We start from the raw sequence: 21,613 nt of genomic DNA on the forward strand, positions 1-21,613 counted from the left end.
GTGGAGAACTCTTTCTCACTTTTTTTTTAACAATTATAAAGGTTTTCAGTTACAGGCAACTAACTTGCACATATTTAAAGGTTTTCAATTATAACTCGAACTGCAACAAGTCTTGACAAAAGTCTAAGAAAAATCTTAATGCCACGGAAGAAACAATATGTAACAACAGGGACACGCGAGTATAATTACTATATAACCGCAGTTATTTACAAAATCAGCACTGCGATTACACTATTACAGCAGGGGCTGGATCCGGTGCTCCGCTTACCTCCCTCCACCGCCTTTTCACCCCCACTAATTAAACCACACTATTCATCACCTCGCCCCGCCCTTCTCCCTTATAGTTCTCCCCATATCCTCCCTCCCCCCGCACCCCCGCGAGTTTCTGGACTGAAAATGCAAAATAGGGAAAGTTGAGGGGGCTCAGCAACGTTGCTTGTAATGCAGGGGAGGCTTTGGAAGACTTTGGGCGATCGCGCACGGCACGGATTTTGATGAGAGGTTTCTTCGACGAATCCCCTTTGTGAAAATTCTCTTCACCTCCTTGCCTTTAGCCGCAATTTATTCTCTCATCCTCTGCCCTTTATAAATTCACGACCCTGTTTGTTTTTCTCCTTTGTCTTTATCTGTCCCCTAGACTAATTTTAGCTGCGGGCGAGGACCTAGGTGATTTTTTTTATTTTTATTTTTGTTATTTGCAGCTTCTTTATGTCAAAAATTCAGTGTTAGTTTGTTGAAACTCAGCATGATTCTATTTTCCTTCTTCTGAGATATAAGATACCTTATAGTGCCAAAAATTGTTTGCTTTTGTATAGTGCCAAAAATTGTTTGCTTTTGTTTCTTACTCGTCGAATCAGTGTGAATTGTCAATTTGTGATCACCTGAAATTTGAAGTTTATGTAGAAATATCGTTTCTTTTTGCTGAATTTCGAATTTCACTCCGAAAAGTTTCAGTGGTCTGTTCTCAATCCACTGTTTTGGTTGAAAATTTCCAATAATGGCATGACCTGTGGTTCTCACTTATGAAATCGATTTGAAGTGTGGATTGTTCTATTGCGTTTAAAAATTGCATTTTCTACTTCCAATGTTCTAGCAACATTGAAGAGAATCGAGCTGAATTTGACTTTGGTATCCTGTATTTGTTTGATCTGATGGAAGACTTTTACTTGTCAGACAAGAAGCTGCTGAGCTGAAAGTTTGGGGGGCATTTAGGGAAAGGAGATAAATTGAGTCTAAAATTTGAATCTTTACTGAGCTTTTTTGGTCTGAAGCATCGAGGATGCCATCTGAAGTCATGGATCAGCGAAGGTTGTCTTTCTTTTCGGAGGAGCTCCTGTTTCCCAGTGAGGTATGAATTTTTGAAGTGGAATTTCTTTCTAGATCTTACTTTTATTTGCATTAATTCTAAAATTTGAGTCACTTCTTATGTTTGTCTGTCCAGAGACAGGTTGGGTTTTGGAAGCCAGAGATTGGGCCTGATCATCAAGGTTAGATTCTTTAAGCTACTCTCTTAGCTGTTCTGTCTTGAGTTTTCTTAATTGAATGATAGTGATTTCTTCGCTTTACCAACTTGGTTTTCATGGTAAGTCCAAAGCATAGTTAATCATTAAGAAATCATTCGGTTTACTGCTGTAGCTTTCTAGGAACAAATTTGAAAGGTTTTTACTGAAAGTGGGAAAGGTAAAATCTAGAGGCCTGTTCCTAAAATTCAATATTGCCAGTTCATGAGCTAGGCTGAAACATTGTGAAATGGGTCTAGAGAGAGTACAGGCGCAAATGAACAAGACTGTGTTTTAGATTAAATCATGTGTGTAAAGTACATTGCTGAAGGCTTCCGAACCCTATATTTAGGGTCAAATTGTTCCGTACGCTGGCGATGCAAATGTCATCTCAGTTTACTCTGATGTATTTTTCTCTGGTCATTCAAGACAATAATTCAGTTATCTAACTGTATCTTTGGAAGAAGCAGAAGAAAATGCAATTAATATCTGGAATAAACCATGAAACAACTAAATCATTCTCTTATTTTAATGAAACACTATCATTCATCTTCAATAAATTACTCAATTTGGCCTTTCCGATATGATTTCGACAACCAGATTTCTCTCATTTTAGAATGTTTTTTGTGAAGCTTGATCTTTACAAATCAACTCTCAGGCTATTCATTTTGTAAAAAATAAATTTAGAAACTTGTTTTTTCATTCATGCCCTTTACTGTTTGCTGTAAAAAGTAAATTTAGAAACTTGTTTTTTCATTCATGCCTTTTACTCTTTGCTATTAAGGAAATTGTTATTGCTTCATTTCCTGTTAAGGATTATTTGGGACGGCGGTTGGTGCTATTTATTATCTCATGAACCATCAGTAAAAGGTAGATTTTGGGTTCCCTTCGTATCATGAATGTGGGTACTCTTGTTTTATATAATTTTTTTAAGCATGCATAGTCTACATCTTTTACACCTTATCTTTGTTCCTGAATGTTGTTTAGTCTTCTAATACAAGAGTTTCTTCCTCTCTTCTTGGTTTCCATAGATTACAGATAAATTATTATATATTTCTTCTACAGGAACTGAGGGAATGTCATTGATATCAGGGAGTAAGTCACTATCTTCTTCTCCGATGGAAAAGCTCCAATCAGTGGGACCAAGGTCTGTGGAGGGCCAGAACCTCTCACGGTACTTTGCACTTAAAAACCAAAGTACCAAGTCAGTTCTAGAGCAGCACTTGGTTGGAGCAGGGAACAACATCAACCCCTCAATGACTTCTTGGAGAGCTTGTAGTCAAGAGTTTGCACTTCGACCTAACCTGTGTTTGCCGACATCTCTTTTCATAGAAGGGAACAAAGTTGATATGGATGGGTCCCGATATGAGAATGGCCTTTTCTCAAGCTCTTTGTCTGAGTTACTTGACAGAAAATGTGTGGCTTCTTTCTCTCCTACGATTTACTGTCTTCCATTAAATTCTAGAGCTCAACGTTTATTTGGTTTTTATTTAGTGCTCTAAAAAGTGATCTGTTTATTATTTTCTGCAGCGAAACTATCATCAAATGTTGCTAATCTTGGCCAGTCTGTTGATCATGTCAATTCCAACCCTGAGGAAGGAGAGCCTTTCAGATCTTTGGAAGAAATTGAAGCACAAACTATTGGGAACCTTCTACCTGATGATGATGATCTGCTTTCTGGGCTTATTGATGGCATTGGTGTTTCTCAAGCCTACGGTGGGGATGATATTGAGGATGATATATTTTGCACTGGAGGAGGAATGGAACTGGAAGGAGATGATAATTGTAATAGTTCTTCTAATCTTGTTAATGGTGATAGCTCTAATGGTCTTCTGGGGGGGATTAATAGGCCATTTGCTGGTGAGCATCCATATGGTGAACACCCTTCAAGAACCCTTTTTGTGAGAAATATTAATGGAAACGTTGAGGATACCGAGTTAAAGATGCTTTTCGAGGTATACATTCTTTTCCCCTTTTTCTCTCGTATGATAATTCTCTCAGTCTGTCAATTTTTGTATTCTGTCCCATTAAACTTATGCAATATTGTTGTCTGTTTTGTTCTTTTTCAGCAATATGGGGATATTCACACTCTTTATACAGCCTGCAAAAATCGTGGGTTTGTTATGATATCTTTCTATGACATAAGAGCATCACAAAATGCCATGATATCACTACAGAACAAGCCATTGAGGGGTTGGAAGCTGGACATACATTTTTCTATCCCAAAGGTAACTACTTTATGCCTATTCTTCTAACTTATACGTGTAGGATTTCTCAAATATTCTTCTTCACTTCTTACTGAAATAGTTTTCTTTATCTAGACCTAGAGATACATTATGCTTCATGCTTGTAAATGATCCATACTTATCATTCAAGTACGTCGTTTACTAGTGGTGAATGTTCTTGTGAATATTAGCATGATTGGTCTGGAAACAATGTATATCTGCTCAAGTGATAGATGCTGATACATTGTAAGATTTAGCTAAAACTAAATGACTATTGTGATGGATTCATAACTTATACCTGCATGTTGATATTGTACCCAAAACAGTTGTCACCAGCCACATAAAATTAAGAAACTTGGAAAATACTTATACAAGGCAATGTCCGGATGTCAGATCAATGCTCATGCATGCTAATGTATGATGCCAAGAGACATGCAAATATATGGTGTTATTAATTCTGAGGAATGGACCACATTATGTCAATCAATTTTGTAGCGCCAGGCCCCTCTTTAATTGCTCTTGGCAGTTTGTTAGACACTGACTGGTTTGGGTCTTTCATAATTTTGGGTACATTTTGTTATATTTATCTAAAAGGAACAGTCTTGCAAAACTTTACATCTATTTGCATAATGGGATTGCTTTACTATGTTGAGGGTGAATAGTGGAGGTTTTTCTGGAGGGGACATGTTATAGGTTTCTTGTCTTGTGGCTAGCCAATATATATCAGAACTTTCGGGGAATAAAATAGGGTGTCTGGTGAATTCATTTTGTTGGGGATTCGAAACAATCAATCGAACCCTTGCCTTTCCGGACCTTGTGTTGAAAGTAGGAAAGTAGGAATAAAACCACAAATAAAAATCTAACTTACAAAAACCAGTAAGGGAGATGAACACACAGATTTAACGAGGTTCGGCAACGTGCCTACGTCCTCGGGAGCCACACCACACAATCTCTTTATTAATTGAAGAAGAAAATACAAGCTCTCAAACAAGGGGTTAATCTCTCTGAGATTCTCTCTCTTTTTGCAGTCAAAAAGCTCTCTTTTTGATGTAGTACAAACCCTAAAATCGTTTGGGGGTATTAATAGAATCCTGGTTGAAACAAAATCCCAAGCGGAACAGGAAACTGCCAAAACTACGTCCGGTCGACCGGCCCGGTCGACCGAACAGACTCCAGAGAGTTTGGCGGTCGACCGGCCCGGTCGACCGAAATCAAAACCCGAGAGCAGTTTTCTCCTACAGGGTTTGGCGGTCGACCGGACCGGTCGACCGCGACCTGATCCAAGCCCTCCTTTGCTCCTGTGCACGTTTGCGGTCGACCGACCCGGTCGACCGCCGATCTGTCTGCGTGTTTTTCTAAGCTTTTGATTCCAGCTTTCATCTCGAACGTTGGGTCTACACCTTAGACTAACAATTTCTCACTTGGAGACCAAAGCGCCTGCAATGAGTTTCCCCGAACTCTCCCCTTCTTCGCATGTATCTTTTCCCCCGAAAAAATTCTTCCTTCAATCAACAATATCCCGGCGATCTCGCCGATCCTCGTAGTGTGGCTCCGCCTTCGTCTTCTACTCGTGAAGGCCAACTGAAGTTACGCACAACTCCAGTTTCTCAATGGTGACTGCCTTCGTCAACATGTCCGCCGGATTTTGACTTCCCAAAATCTTCATTAAATGCAACTTTCCGTCCTCGATCAGCGAGCGTATAAAATGGTATTTGACGTCGATGTGCTTTGTTCTGGCATGATATACTGGATTCTTGGCAAGATGTATAGCGCTCTGGCTATCACAATAAAGAACTCCTCTCCCTTGCTTCAGATCCAACTCTTCCAAGCACCCGTTCAACCAGATCATCTCCTTGCTTGCTTCAGTCACCGCGACATACTCAGCCTCGGTTGTAGATAAAGTCACAATCTTCTGCAGACGTGAGACCCAGCTCACTGCTGTCGACGCTAAGGTATAAACATACCCAGTGGTGCTTCGCCTCGTATCATGATCACCGGCGAAGTCCGCATCCACGTATCCCTGCAGCACCAACTCCTTCCTTCTGAAACATAGTGGTTTGTTTGTTGTCCCTCTCAAGTATCGCATTATCCACTTCACGGCCTCCCAATGCTGCTTCCCTGGATTGCTTGCAAATCTGCTCACAACTCCCACTGCATGGGCGATGTCCGGCCTCGTGCAAACCATCGCGTACATGAGACTCCCAATGGCCGAAGAATATGGCACCCTACTCATATGCTCTCTATCTGCATCTGTCTTAGGCGATTGCACCTCAGATAACTTGAACTGACTTCCAAGAGGTGTGCTAACAACTTTAGCATTCTGCATGTTGAACCTCTGAAGTACCTTCTCAATGTATTCAGCTTGGCTCAATCTCAATGTCCCTTCAGCTTCATCCCTACTGATTCGCATCCCTAGAATCTGTTTCGCTGCACCCAGATCCTTCATTGCAAATTTCTTTGCTAGCTGCCTCTTTAAACTGTTTATCTCTTCTAAACACGGTCCTGCTACCAACATGTCATCAACATATAATAACAAAATAATGAAGCTGGACTCGAACCTTTTGAAATAACAGCAATGATCCGAATTGCATCTTCTGTAGCCATTGTTCTGCATGAAGTTATCAAACTTCTTATACCACTGTCTCGGAGTCTGTTTCAAACCATATAAGCTCTTCTTGAGCTTGCACACCATCTCTTCCTTTCCTTCTTCAATGAAGCCAACAGGCTGCTTCATGTAGATTTCTTTATCCAAGTCACCATGAAGAAAGGTAGTCTTCACATCTAACTGTTCAAGGAAGAGGTCTTCTGCAGCTACCAAACTCAACACCACTCTGATGGTTGAGTTTCACAACAGGGGAAAATATCTTCGTGTAGTCCACTCCTTCCCGCTGTTGAAACCCTTTCACTACTAATCTGACCTTGAATCTCTTGCTTCTATCACTCTCCTGCTTGACCCGGTAGACCCATTTATTGTGCAAGGCTTTCTTCTGTGCAGGTAGCTGGGCTAACTCCCATGTCTCATTAGTGAGTAGAGAATCCATCTCCTCCTGCATCGCATGCTCCCACTGCTGAGATTCACTCACTTGCACTGCCTCTTCATAACACTCCGGCTCTCCGCTATCTGTTAAGAGTAGATAATCAAGTGACGAGAGGTATTTGGGATTTGGTTTGGGTACCCTAGATGACCTCCTAGGCTCCACGCCCTGGGTAGTAGCTTCTGCACCTGTAGTCTCCTCCGTTCTACGGTCAGAACTGACATCGTCGTCCCTATCTGAAAGTTTCTCTATATCCATGTACTCGGATTCACCTGTATCCGCAGTGTTGCTCCCACTGCTTTGGCTATCCTTGGCATTATCCCTGTCCTTGTACATCACCTTCTCATTGAATATCACATCCCGGCTCCTGATGATCTTCCTGTTCTTTTCATCCCAAAGACGATACCCGAACTCATCAATGCCGTATCCAATGAATGTGCACTTCTGTGACTTAGCTTCTAGCTTGTCCCTGACATGGTCACTGATATGAACATAAGCCACGCAACCAAATACCCGCAAGTGTGAGAGATTTATCTTCTTTCCACTCCAAACCTCCTCTGGAATCCCAAAATCTAATGGAACTGATGGCCCGTGATTAATAAGGTATGCTGCCGTATGCACCGCATCCGCCCAAAATGTCTTAGGCAGACCTGCATGTAATCGCATGCTCCGCGCACGCTCTGTCAAGGTCCTATTCATTCTTTCTGCAATGTCGTTCTTCTGCGGCATCTCTGGAGTAGTCCTCTCTAAGCGAATCCCATTCGTAGCACAGAACCTCTTGAACTCCTACAGCTCGTATTCTCCACCATTATCTGATTGACGTAGTATCTCGAACGGCCAAAAGAAGACACACTGGCTGGGCCCCATACATCTGTATGAATCAACTCTAGCTTCTGAGCCTTAGGTGGCCTTCCACCCTTCTGGAAACTAACCCTCTTCTGCTTCCCAAAGATGCAGTCTTCACAAACCCCGACTTCCACGGTGTCGATCCCGGTTAGCTTTCCTTGTGAATGTAGAATTTTCATCCCTTTCTCGCTCATGTGCCCCAGCCTATTGTGCCACAGATCTGTACTCTCCTTGCCAGCTGCAATTGCGAGGGTGTCACTCGCATGTGAAGTGAGGTAGAGAGTTCCTGTTTTATTGCCTCGGGCAACAATCATCGTACCGTTGGAGATTCTCCACGAATCCCCGGTGAATGTCGAAACGTAGCCTTCTGCTCCAAGCTGTCCCACCGAAACAAGATTCCTCTTCAGCTTCGGCACGTGTCTCACGTTCTTCAAATTCCACTTAGAGCCCTTTATCTGTATCTGAACGTCGTCCTTTCCAACAATATTACAAGGTTCATTATCCCTCAAGTATACTTTACCAAAGTCCTCTGCTACATAGTTCTGAAGTAGTTTCCTATTAGCAGTGGCGTGGAAAGATGCTCCTGAGTCGATGACCCAAGAATCAGAGTCGCTATCCATAGCAATGATCAAGGCATCCTGCACGATATGAGCCTCCTGCTCACCCGTATCCTTCTTTGGTGCTTTACAGATCGAAGACATATGGCCCTCCTGGCCGCAGTTCCAACACTTCCCTTTGATAGACCTAACCTTCGAGTTCGGCCTCTTCTTCACTGATTTCGACCGATTCCTGTTCTGGTTCCCTTTCTTCTGGCTTCTGCCTCTCTGCTCGAAACTTAGGGCTGAACCTGAACCTTCTGATTCGGACGATTTTCTTCTAACCTCCTCGGATAGAATCATGCTAACAACCTCATTCAGCTTCAACTTCTCTTTCCCCGCCGAATTGCTGATTGCCGTCACACAACCTGCCCAACTATCCGGCAACTGCGATAGTAGTAGAAGGGCCTGCACTTCGTCATCGAACGTGATGTCCACGGAGATAAGTTGATCAACAATCGTGTTGAACTCGCTGAGGTGCATCGTGAAGGACCGTCCTTCTGCCATCTTGAGGTTGAAAAGAGTTTTGACTAGATGCACCTTGTTTGCCGCCGACGGTTGCTCGTACATCTTCGCGAGCGTTTCCATAAGCCCCACCGTCGTCTTCTCCTTCAGAATATTGTGGGCTACTGATTTGACGAGCGACAACCGGATTTGTCCTAGAGCCTTCCTATCCAGTACCTCCCAATCACCATCTGACTCCTCTTTCTTCTTTCCCTTTTCCTTGCCCATCAGCGGGCGATACAAGTCCTTCTGGTACAGATAGTCCTCCATCTGTGACTTCCAGTAGGCGAAATCCGAACCGTCAAACTTCTCAATCTTAGATTTGATTTCCTCTGCCATGACTCTCTTTCACATAAATTGCTGAACGAAGCTCTGATACCAGTTGTTGGGGATTCGAAACAATCAATCGAAACCTTGCCCTTCCGGACCTTGTGTTGAAAGTAGGAAAGTAGGAATAAAACCACAAATAAAGATCTAACTTGCAAAAACCAGTAAGGGAGATGAACACACAGATTTAACGAGGTTCGGCAACGTGCCTACGTCCTCGGGAGCCACACCACACAATCTCTTTATTAATTGAAGAAGAAAATACAAGCTCTCAAACAGGGGGTTAATCTCTCTGAGATTCTCTCTCTCTTTGCAGTCAAAAAGTTCTCTTTTTGATGTAGTACAAGCCCTAAAATCGTTTGGGGGTATATATAGAATCCTGGTTGAAACAGAATCCCAAACGAAACAGAAAACTGCCAAAACTACGTCCGGTCGACCGGCCCGGTCGACCGAACAGACTCCAGAGAGTTTGGCGGTCGACCGGCCTGGTCGACCGCGACCGCGACCTGATCCAAGCCCTCCTTTGCTCCTGTGCACGTTTGCGGTCGACCGACCCAGTCGACCGCCGATCTGTCTGCGTGTTTTTCTGAGCTTTTGATTCCAGCTTTCATCTCGAACTTTGGGTCTACACCTTAGACTAACACATTTAGCTTGCATCAAGTTATATATTTTAGAAGGATTCCTCCCTTCTTTCTAGTTTTTGCGTTGGCTAATCAACCTGAAAGATGTTTTTAGATTTTCAATTACTCTTATAAAGATACATTTGAAGGTTAAATCCATTTTAGATTTCAATCTGTGCATTTAATGTTATACCAAATTTCTTTTAGAAGGGTTTATGCTAAGACAAAATCGTAACAGAGGTATAAGGCACTAGCAACTGGTCAAAGTGGTGAAGCTATAAGAGGTCCTGTTTTTACATTTGTGCTTAATACATCATTATTTTAAAGGAGAAAAATAGAAACTTTCATAGCCATAGCCTTTTAAGCTATGTTGCACGCACGAAAAAATTGTAAAAGATAAGATACGGGGACACATCTATAAATATCATATATACATATTGAAATTAATAATTTATATGACATTCATATTATGTTTTCATTCACATATTATGAGAAAAATTCCCATGACAGTATTCTGTTTCTTTTATTTAGTAGATTATAAATTGAAAAATCACTCGTTTCTTGAGCTTGAGCTGAAACCAACCTGCTCTGCGTCTAGCGAGTTGCAGGAAGTGGATGTGAAGTGTAAAATATAAATCAAACAACCCTTTAAAATCATACTCCTGAACTGCGCATGAGCTGAAACAAATATGATCCATGTCCAGTGAGTTGCAGGAAGTGTACCTGAAGTGTAAAATATACATCCAAGAGTTGTATGACAAATGTTTTAACTAAATCATGTGTTGTATATTTGAGTACATATCTGAATAAATGTATGCATATATTCAAGGAGTGTGTGCAAGGAGTGTCATGGTCGGATATGGATACGGGAATTGTCGGAGCAGGTATGGGAGCCTGGATGAGGTGTCAAATAACTTAGCTTTTAGGTCTAGTGAACTGATAGCTTCTTGAACATTGACCAATCTGTGTTACTAATTTATCTATTGCAGTTACAAGATGGATGTCTTATTTTATTAGAATATGAGTTACGAAAAACTAAATATAGTGAAGAGGATGGTAACATAAAAATAATTATCACACGGTCTTCTCAATATTGACTTCTCCCTTACTTTCTTTCTGATTATAGCATAAATCATCAATTCCCTCTTGCATGTGCATTTACAAACATGCTCTTCACATTTTATATGACTAACACTGTGTTTCTAATTACTACATTCATGCCTGTGGTGTATACTTATCCTCACTTTCACCACCTTGTAATCAGGACAATCCTTCAGACAAAGACAACCAAGGGACACTTGTTGTATTCAATCTCGATTCTTCTATTTCAAATGATGATCTCCATCAAATATTTGGTGTTTATGGAGAAATCAAAGAGGCAAGATAACTTTAACGTCTAATATTAATCTTTCTTAACACTACCCAGAGATTGTACTTGCATTGATTATATTTAAGTATACCTTTTTTCTTTGACAGATTTGTGAAACACCACACAAGAACCACCATAAATTCATAGAGTTCTATGATGTTAGAGATGCAGATGCGGCTCTTCGTGGTTTAAACAGGAGTGATGTTGCTGGCAAGAAAATTAAGGTTGAGCCGAGCCGTCCAGAGGGTGCGAAACAGTGGTATTGTCTTTGCAGTCTCACTTATCAAATTATCCTTTTGATATTCTTGCACATGCTCCTTACATCATTAAGCTCAGTTAGTGCCTTTAAATTTTGGTGCTGACTATCATCTTTTGCCATTCTTTTTTTGGTATCTTTTGATAACTATAGTGAAATATTATGCTTGATGGTTTTCATAGATCATCTGGTTGTTATCTCGATGGTCACGTAGTCTGCTATTGCCGTCTATTGTTTCTGATGGATATTATACATGTCAGAAGTGATGCTTCGGGAATACCGGTACTAAATTATAATTATTTTTCACTTATCTGAATAACATTTATTAATTACAAAAAGTTCCTTCATAACACCATAAAAGAAAATCCGTGCTTTGAGAATTTTTCCTTGAAACACTCTTAAGTCTGTGTTCCATGTGTGTGCGTGAATTTGTATAATCACCTGACTTAATTGATTAATTCACAATTGCAACATGATATTGCAAGTTATGTTATATTTTTTGTATATGAAGTCTGCAGTGTGTCAATCTCATTTATGTTCTATTCTTTGAGCATCTCAATACATTATTATATCATTCTTCCTTAAAGGAATTAAAAGATATATCCTTTTTTCATTTGCATCGAAGGTACCACAGTTTTGTTCAAAATATTCATGTCAGTTCTCACCATTAATATATACATGGTGTTACTAACATTTAGTGTTTGAGCATATGCCCGATAGATGAGGCTCGATCGCCTAGACTGCCTAGGCAGAATTTAAGTACCCAGTATTTCTTCCTTCCACTTCTAAATCTTGGGTATTTCTGTAAGAGGGACTGTGAGAAGGAAGCAATTAACTAGTGACAGTGATGATGTTTATGCTCGGAAGGCTTTATTTACAGAGAATAATTTATGCATGGTCCTGAGTGTTTCTTGTGTTACTTGATAATTGATAGTCACCACGTGTATACAGGATAATACAAGTAATCAGTTGGTTCCAAGAGATTATAACATATATTCTTGCCAGGATTTTCTAATTTAGCTATTAGATGCAACAGTCCAGTTTCTGATGATTTCAGGGTGGGCAATATCTTTATTTCAGTTTATTCCTCATTGAAAAGTTAAGGAAGCTCCTTTCTCCTTTCATATGTGGATATTTACATGCTTTTTTATTACCTATGAATAATTCTTTGCTTTTTAGTCCATATTATGAACACTGTTCTTTTTATTGCTTGCAAGCCCACCTGGTCATTTACTACTGTTTCTGCACGAAAACATAATAATCAATCATCCTCGTAGGTGGTTTTTGTTTTCCTTTTTTGCAGATTCCTGTATAAATTATGATTTTGCTCACTGGAATTTTTCTCCTCATCAGGAGCTTGATGCCACAGCTTTCCACAGAGTTGGAGCTGGAAGAATCAAGTGGCTGCAGGCAGGGCATCTCTCCTAGCAGCTCACCACCGGGATTCTATGGTATGCTCTTTAGCTTAGTACTGGCCCATAAATGACTTCTTTTGTCTCTTTTACTCTTAGGATTTTGTATATAAATTGGATAGTATTTTTGACCATTTCTGATTCTACCATTGGTATCTCTAGGTTCAGTTCCTCTAAGGGCAGTTACATCTGATTTTAATGATGGAACCGACCATAGCCTACGTTCTGCAATTAGAGCACCAATCAACCCATTACTGGATTCTGCAGTTCATGGAATCCCATCAGGTTTAGTTCATAATTTGTCCTTTCCAGTCAGAGTTACGTCAAGAAGCAATCACAGTAACTCATCATTGAATAGTGAGAATGGCCATTCTTTTGGACAAGTGAAATTTGGATTTCAAGGTATGCCAATTATGCATCCTCATTCACTCCCTGAATATCATGATGGGTTGTCTAGTGGTGTCCAGTACAACTCTTCGAATGCTATGCCAGCCATGGCTATCAATATCAACCCTAGAACAGGTGAGGGAATTGACAGTAGATACATTCAAAGAGCAGGGTCTGGAAGTCTTAGTCACTCGTTAGAAGGTGGTAAGTGCAGAAAAAACTCACTTATACTTTATATATTGTGATTATTATTATTGCTTAGTAGGTTCTCTACTGTTGTAGTTTGTACAATCAACAATACATGATTTTTGCTAATTTGTGTTAATATGGACACAATGTTGTGTTATCAGACACAAAATCCGCATTTTCTTATGGTCTCAAATCATGTGACATATCAAAACATCGTTTACTTTGCTAGCTTTATCTTAACAAAATTGCATTCATTCTACTTACAAAGTAAACGATACAAATGCATCCAGTGATAGTAAACATATTTGAGATTCTGATTGTGATGAATGGTTTAGATTCATACACCATCTTTAGTCAAAATACATCATTAAGAACTCTTCACTATGTGATGACTTGATTCTCAGGTACATGAGTTGATCGTGATAACAATATCTGAATGCACATTGGTCATTTGACCTATCATAATTTGGGCTAAAATTTCACTATCATTCCATGTACATGGTTAAGTTTATTTTCAGTTGCCTTCTGTAACTAAAAGAATCTTTCTTTCCAGGAAATGGCAGTTGCCCTGTCCATGGACACCCAAATATTTGGAACAACAGCAATCCATATCCTCACCAATCTGCTGGTATTTGGGGTACTTCACCATCATTTATGAACAATGTTCCATCTCATCACCATCCACAAATGCATGGAATTCGAAGAGCACCATCTCATATAATGAATAATGTCCTACCCTTGCATCCCCATCATGTGGGTTCAGCTCCTGCTGTAAATCCTTCTCTTTGGGACCGTAGGCAAACATATATTGGAGATTTCACCGATGCACCAAGTTTTCATCCGGGTTCTCTTGGAAGCATGAGATTTTCTCACCCACTTGAACTTGATCCTCATAACATCTTTCCTCATTCTGGAGGAAGCTGCTTCGAGCAAGTTGGGATTCCTTCACCTCAACAAAGGTGTCGCATGTTCCAAGGGAGAAATCAAATAATTCCAATGCCTGCTTCTTTTGATTCTCCTCATGATCGGATTAGGAGCCGGAGGAGTGATCCAAATGCAAATCAGGGAGATAATAAGAAACAATATGAACTTGATATTGAACGCATCATACGTGCTGAAGATTCTCGAACTACTTTGATGATTAAGAACATCCCAAACAAGTATGTAAAGATAGCCTATAGAACTTATATTCTCTGATGATTCTGTTTATTTAATTTCAATTGGCCTGAATTTGATGGACAGGTACACTTCTAAGATGCTCTTGGCTGCTATTGATGAGCATCACAAGGGAACTTATGATTTTATTTATTTGCCTATCGATTTTAAGGTAGCTGTACTTCTTATCAAGAAGCATTGTGATCTCTTCAACATGTGGTTGCTAATTGTTGTTTTTTTTCTCCTTTTTCAGAACAAGTGCAATGTGGGTTATGCTTTCATCAACATGATTGACCCTAAGCAGATCATTCCTTTCTTTCAGGTTCTATTCTGAGAATTACTGCGATGAAAAAGATTAAGTTCATAACATATATATTTTTCTAGTGTTGATGAATATGATGCATTTTCATTAACGGTACATTTTCAATAACGGGTTATATTTATATATTTCATCCTAATGGATATTTTAGTTGGCTTTTATGTCTGAAAAGAAACAGTCAAGAAAAATACTGAAAAGAGCAAGTTAATGTTTGGCAGGCATTCAATGGTAAAAAATGGGAGAAATTCAACAGTGAAAAGGTTGCATCGCTTGCCTATGCTAGAATTCAAGGGAAAACTGCACTTATTGCTCATTTTCAAAATTCAAGCTTGATGAATGAGGATAAACGTTGTCGTCCTATTCTTTTCCACTCAGATGGTCCAAATGCAGGGGATCAGGTAGTAATACTGTCATTTCATGCCATATTTCATGTGTTATGGTCGAATATTGTCAGATATGCAGCCTCAGTAGATTTATATCATGCATCGGTAAAACTAGCACTCTTGCTTGTAGTCTGTTTAATAATTGTATATGAATTTTCCTTGGGGACCTGATTTCACTATGATAAATCCCTTCAACTAAAATAATGATAGGATCATCAAATCAACCTAATGTGATTACATATTTGAACTCTAGTATATTTAATATATGTTCCGAAATTCCCAATGTAACTGGTTGTAAAGTGGCACTCTTGCTTGGAACTCGGTGTTACTTTCACAATTCACAGCTGTAGATCCATCTTACTCCTTGATATATGTTTTCATACTTCGTCAAGTTACTCATTTAAAAATTCTCCAAAATCTTACTTTCTTTGGACTTTTATTTTGCTTCAATGGCATATTTAGTAGTCATCTTCATTTAGTACTACGAAAAAAGAGAAGAAATGAAAAAAGTCAAAGTGGATCTAGAAGGCTATGATCCTTCAAATGAGGGCTGAGCAGGTTAAATGTAGGACAAGCAATATACACCCCGGGAGCTTGATCAATTGTCATCCCTTAGTATCATCATTGCGGTAAAAACTATAGGAATTGTCCTGATATTGGTCCCCTACATCATGTTTATTTTGAAATAGATCAGCCAATTCAAAAAATTCCCATTATCACAATTCTAATGTATAGTTAACTCTCCCATAGTTAAGATAATGGATGGTTATCTCTCCCAGTTCTCTCTTCCAGAGTTGGATTTTAACAGAAAACACATGGACTAATATGGTGTAACTTAGATGATTTGGGATACTTATTTTATAAATCCATCTCTTTAGGGACCTATTTCCAAAATAAATATAATTTGGAGAACCAATACTAGATAAAAACCCAAACTCTAATCAATCTCTAATTTATCACAGTAACACTGCATATTTTTATTTTTATTGCTCTTAACTATGCAGGAACCATTTCCAGTTGGGACCAATGTTAGGTCCCGGCCTGGCAGATCCAGGACTCATGGAAGTGAAGAGAACAACCACTTTAGTCCGTCAACATCTCCGAATGCTGCGGGATTTTCTAATGGAACTGATATCACTAGTTCTATCAAAGATGTGGAATGAGAAACTATATAAACTGCTATTTAAATTGATAAGGAGAAAGGAGCAGGGAGAGCTTTTGAGATTTTGCACTGCCGTAAGAGAATATATAACATAACAAAACACGTAAAAAAATGTACAGGAAATCCCAAAAGCAAATGAGGGTGGTGGATAAGAGTTCTTTGTTTGTTGTTTTCAATTTATCATAATTTTAGTACGGTTTTGAGAAGGCCTCTTCCTGCATTTTTTTTTCATTTCCTTTTTTTTGTATAAGCTTGTCATTTTGAGTTGAGGGCTCTGCTCCCTTTGTGTCTGTTGAGTCATTTTGTGACCTTGGCTGTGGATTCTTTAAAATACATGTACAAATAACATTTAACCTCTATATATCCGGTTGACAGTGTATTTGATCGTTTTACGGCACATTTTGTTGTGCGCAGCGGAAATTTCGGCAGCACTTCGGCAGCACAACAAGAGAGATTAGATCGATAAGAATTCCCGTCTCTCAAAGGAAACAAGAATCTGAAGCGGATATCTCATCAAAGTAAGATATCGGTTCTTCCTCTCATCAGTTCTAGGACTGACCTGTCGAGGGATCCTACAAGTTATTACAAATCACGACAAGAACACAACTTTTACGTGGTTCGGCAAATAACCTACGTCCACGGGGCAAGGAGGGGGAGATCTACTATTAGAGGGAGAGATACAACTAGGGTTTACAATCTCACAATCTAAACCCTCTCAAACAAACTCTCAAATCCCTCTTACAAAATCTCTCTCAAAAGAAACAAAAAAGACTGCACTTTCTCTCTCCTGCAGCCGTTGAAGCAAACCACCAGCCTTGCACAAATCAGCCGCTGCCCCTTGCTCTTGCGTCCCACGTTTTTCTCTGTAGCCGCAAAGAGAATCCCAGCCTAGCACACAACCGCCCTCTTCTTTCACAGCCTTAGCCCCTAAAAAAAACACGAAACCCTAGGCACAAGCCTTTTATAAAGCTATCTTGGGTTTCGGGTGGGCTGGTCTAAGAAACAAAAAACATCCGCTGCACATGCGGGTAGGCCCTCTGCAATTGTCCAATCATGGACATGGGTGGACATGGGTGTGAGACCCCCACGTTCACAATTCTCCACCTCGGTGAAGTTTCTTCCAAAACTGAGCCGACACCAACCAAACCAAATGTCCCACTCATTCGATAACAAGTCGAGGACCCGAACGAGAGGCCAAACAATCTCACCCCCATCAACTAATCCAAACCGGCTGAATCAAACATGACTGCCTACGTATCCTTTTGCCCAAGGAATCAAGCCGAACGTAGTTCACCCAAATGGCCTCGAAAGGCCTCAACACCGAAGAATGTTCAAAAGCTCCAAACAATGACCAAACTTGACACCTGAAACAACTTTGGTCAACATATCTGCAGGGTTATCCTTCGTGTGGATCTTCTCCAACATGACGTCTCCTTCATCCAAAACGTCACGAACAAAATGGAATCTGACATCGATATGCTTCGTGCGTGCATGATAAATTTGGTTCTTCGCCAAATAGATAGCCGACATGCTATCACAATATACCCGAAGGGTCTCCTGTGCAATCCCCAAGTTCTCCAATAATCCCTGCAACCACAAAGCCTCCTTCACAGCTTCAGTCAACGCCATATACTCTGCCTCCGTAGTGGAGAGAGCCACTGTAGACTGAAGTGTGCATCTCCAACACACCGATGCTCCTGCTAGTGTAAACACATATCCGCTAGTAGACCGGCGCTTGTCCAGATCCCCCGCATAATCAGAATCCACGTAACCAATACAATCCTGCCCTGTCTTCTCATTCTTCTGAAATACCAAACCAACATCCACGGTACCTTTGATATACCGTAGAATCCACTTCACGGCCTCCCAATGACCCTTCCCGGGGTCGTGCATGTACCTCGATACCATGCTTACAGCCTGTGACAAATCTGACATTGTACACACCATAAATTGTCATCATAACTGAATTTCTTCAGCATCTTCTGCAAGTAACTCCTCTGTGTCAACTTCAACCTCCCCTTCACCCCATCTCTCTCGATCTCCATACCCAATATCTTCTTTGCTTCTCCAAGATCATTCATCTCAAATTCGGATGACAGCTCATTTTTTAACTTTCTAATGGCTGAAGTGTTCCTGGAAGCTATGAGCATATCGTCAACATATAACAGCAAATAGATATACTCACCATTCTGTAACTTGTGCATGTAAACACACGGGTCATATGGGCTCCTCCTGTACCCTCGGCCAATCATAAAGCCGTCCAATCTCTTGTACCATTGTCGCGGCGATTGCTTCAATCCGTAAAGAGACTTCTTCAGCTTACATACCAATTCTTCCTTTCCTGCAGCTTTGAATCCCATAGGTTGTGTCATGTAAATCTTCTCTTCTAAATCTCCATGTAGAAAGGCTGTTTTCACATCCATCTGGACCAAATCCAAATCCAGCTGTGCCACCAATGCCAATAAAATACGAATCGACGAATGCTTCACAACAGGTGAAAATACCTCGTTGTAATCAACGCCCTCTAGCTGTGCATATCCCTTGGCAACCAATCTGGCTTTGAATCTAATTTCCCCAATAGAGGATCCCTCTTTCTTTGCATACACCCACTTACATCCAATAGCCTTCTTACCTTTCGGTAGCTTTGCAAGTTCCCAAGTGTCGTTCTTATGAAGAGACTGCATCTCCTCCTCCATGGCTTCCCTCCACCTATTCGAATCAGAGCTTGACTCTGCTTCCTTGAATGTAAAAGGAACCAAATCATCAACGACTTCTGCTGATAAAGCATATGCAACCATGACATCGTTATATCTAGCTGGCCGACGAATGTTTCTTCTTGGTCTATTAGCTGCAATGGACTCCTGAACATGACCCTGTTCCTGAGTCCCAACATCCACTATATCCTCTAAATGCCCGACTGTCATCCCATCTCCTTCTAGTGTCACCTCTGTAGGATCCTCAATGGATACAATGCTATCTGGAGTGGGTGGAGTCATATCATCCTCCACCTGTTGTGATATCCCAACTGTCTGGTCTTCCTCCACTTGCTGAGGAACTTGAGGCTTCATCATGTACGCCTCGTCAAATGTGACATTCCTTCACCTTCTCCAGTAAGGTACGGTTCAATCTCTCAGCCACCCCGTTCTGTTGCGGTGTCTCTCGAACTGTGAAGTGTCTTCTAATGCCGTGATCCCGGCAAAACTGCAGAAATGGATCACTCTTATACTCTCCACCGTTATCTGAACGTAGAGTCTTCACCTTTCTACCTGTCTGCAGCTCCACTTTCTTTTTCCACTCCACAAAAATATCCAGGACCTGATGTTTATGCTTCATCGGGTATACCCAATTCCTCCTGGAATAGTCATCAATGAAAGTGACAAAATAGTTGGCCCCACCAAGTGATGTGTGCTTGGAAGGGCCCCAAACATCTGTGTGAATATAGTCCAATATACCTTGGGTATTGTGAATAGCGGTGCCGAATTTCACTCTTGTCTTCTTCCCAAGTATGCAATGTTCGCACAGCTCCATCTTGCAGGTCTTCGCACCCTTCAATAGCCCCTGCTTCGCCAATACCTGCAGGGACTTATCACCAGTGTGTCCCAATCTCATGTGCCATAATCTGGTAGTATCTTCCTCTGTGGTAATCGAAGCTGCCAAACCCCCTTTTACTGTCTTGCCCTTCAAGTAGTAAAGTTTGTTTTCCCTGACACCTCGCATCACCACCATGGACCCCTTTGTGACCTTCAGAGTTGCATTCTCCAAGATCACCTTATAGCCAGCTGCCTCCAAAGTTCCAAGCGAAATGATATTCTTCGTCAATTGAGGAACGAATCTCACTTCCTTCAGCTCCCGAGTCACCCCGTCACACATCCGGATCCGTACTGTACCAATACCACCAATAGGGCATACGTGATCATTACCCATGAGCACGACATCCCCTCTTTCCAACTCCTCAAAGCTGGAGAACCAATCCCTCCTAGGGCAAATATGGTATGTAGCACCAGAATCCATCATCCACTCCGTAGAGTCAGCGTAACAAACTGACGGTAATGCAGAGCAAGAATAGCCTGAAGAATCCGTATCTGAGTTGTCGTCACTAGCCTTGACAACATTCACTTCCGAAGCTTGTACAGCTTTTCCTTTATTCTTCCCGGCTTTATCTTTCAACTTTGAGAAGTCGTTCTTCCAATGTCCTTCTTCTTTGCAAAAGCGACATTGATTCCTACCAATATTTCTATGGCCACCTCTTGACTTCGATCTTGAACGATCACCTGGACGACGGTTTGGACCACGGCCTCGAACTGCTAATGCATCTCCTGATGCCTTCTCGGAGGGTTCGCCATCACTCTTCCTCAACTCATAATTCACCAAAGCTGAGGTCACCTCTTTGTAGCTAACCGTAGTTCTTCCATTTATCATAGTGAGAACAAACGTTTCAAAATCATCCTCCGGCAACGAACACAATAGTAGCATCGCCTTGTCTTCATCCTCAACCATGATATCTACATTGGCCATATCTGAAATTAGCTTCGTGAAGTTGTTAACATGCTCCCGAATGGAAACTCCCCTCTTCATCTTGAATTGGTAAAACCTCTTTTTCAAGTGAAGCCGATTCTCAATGCTCTTCGTCAGATACTTCTCATTGAGTGTTTCCCACATTCTCTTCGCCGACGTCTCGTTCATTACGTCATAAATAAGATCCGGCGTCAAGCATGACCGAATTACTCCACAAGCCCTACTATTCATTTTCTTCCAAACCTTGTCCTCCATATCAGCGGGTTTCTCTTGTAACTCAAGAGTCTCCTCCAAATTTTGTGCATCCAATGCGTCCATCACCTGATACCTCCACAAACCAAAATTGATCTTGCCGTCAAACTTCGGAACATCAATTTTTGTATTATTGATGCTCAGACTCTGTATCGCCTTCGAAAGAGACGATCCCGATGTGCTTGTTTCTCCCATGTTATCGATCTAATTCTTCAAATAGGAATCCTTCAACGAATCCTTCGAACAAGCTCCCAAGTCCAACCTGGCTCTGATACCATTTGGTGAGCGCAGCGGAAATTTCGGCAGCACTTCGGCAGGACAACAAGAGAGATTAGATCGATAAGAATTCCCGTCTCTCAAAGGAAACAAGAATCTAAAGCGGATATCTCATCAAAGTGAGATATCGGCTCTTCCTCTCATCAGTTCTAGGACTGACCTGTCGAGGGATCCTACAAGCTATTACAAATCACGACAAGAACACAACTTTTACGTGGTTCGGCAATTAGCCTACGTTCACGGGACAAGGAGGGGGGATCTACTATTAGAGGGAGAGATACAACTA

The 21,613-nt window shown here is 41.0% G+C and overlaps 1 protein-coding gene across 5 annotated transcripts; it reads left to right on the forward strand.

Annotated features, from left to right (window-relative positions):
• On the forward strand, positions 326-16,674 carry LOC109830657 (protein MEI2-like 4). 5 transcript variants are annotated; one of them, XM_020397987.1, is made up of 15 exons: positions 326-501; positions 1,174-1,348; positions 1,442-1,487; positions 2,565-2,915; positions 3,030-3,454; positions 3,569-3,727; positions 10,917-11,030; positions 11,129-11,277; positions 12,631-12,728; positions 12,852-13,280; positions 13,819-14,425; positions 14,508-14,592; positions 14,674-14,742; positions 14,958-15,137; positions 16,127-16,674. In XM_020397987.1, the coding sequence occupies exons 2-15, from the start codon at positions 1,280-1,282 to the stop codon at positions 16,283-16,285; spliced, it is 2,940 nt and encodes a 979-aa protein (XP_020253576.1). In that variant the 5' UTR covers positions 326-501; positions 1,174-1,279; the 3' UTR covers positions 16,286-16,674. The 5 variants fall into 5 exon arrangements, with proteins under 5 accessions (XP_020253576.1, XP_020253577.1, XP_020253573.1 ...); XM_020397988.1 differs by having other exon boundaries at positions 1,448-1,487; positions 11,129-11,280; XM_020397984.1 differs by having other exon boundaries at positions 327-501; positions 11,129-11,280.

This window comes from Asparagus officinalis, chromosome 2, assembly GCF_001876935.1.
Source record: "Asparagus officinalis chromosome 2, Aspof.V1, whole genome shotgun sequence".
Lineage (NCBI taxonomy): Eukaryota > Viridiplantae > Streptophyta > Magnoliopsida > Asparagales > Asparagaceae > Asparagus > Asparagus officinalis.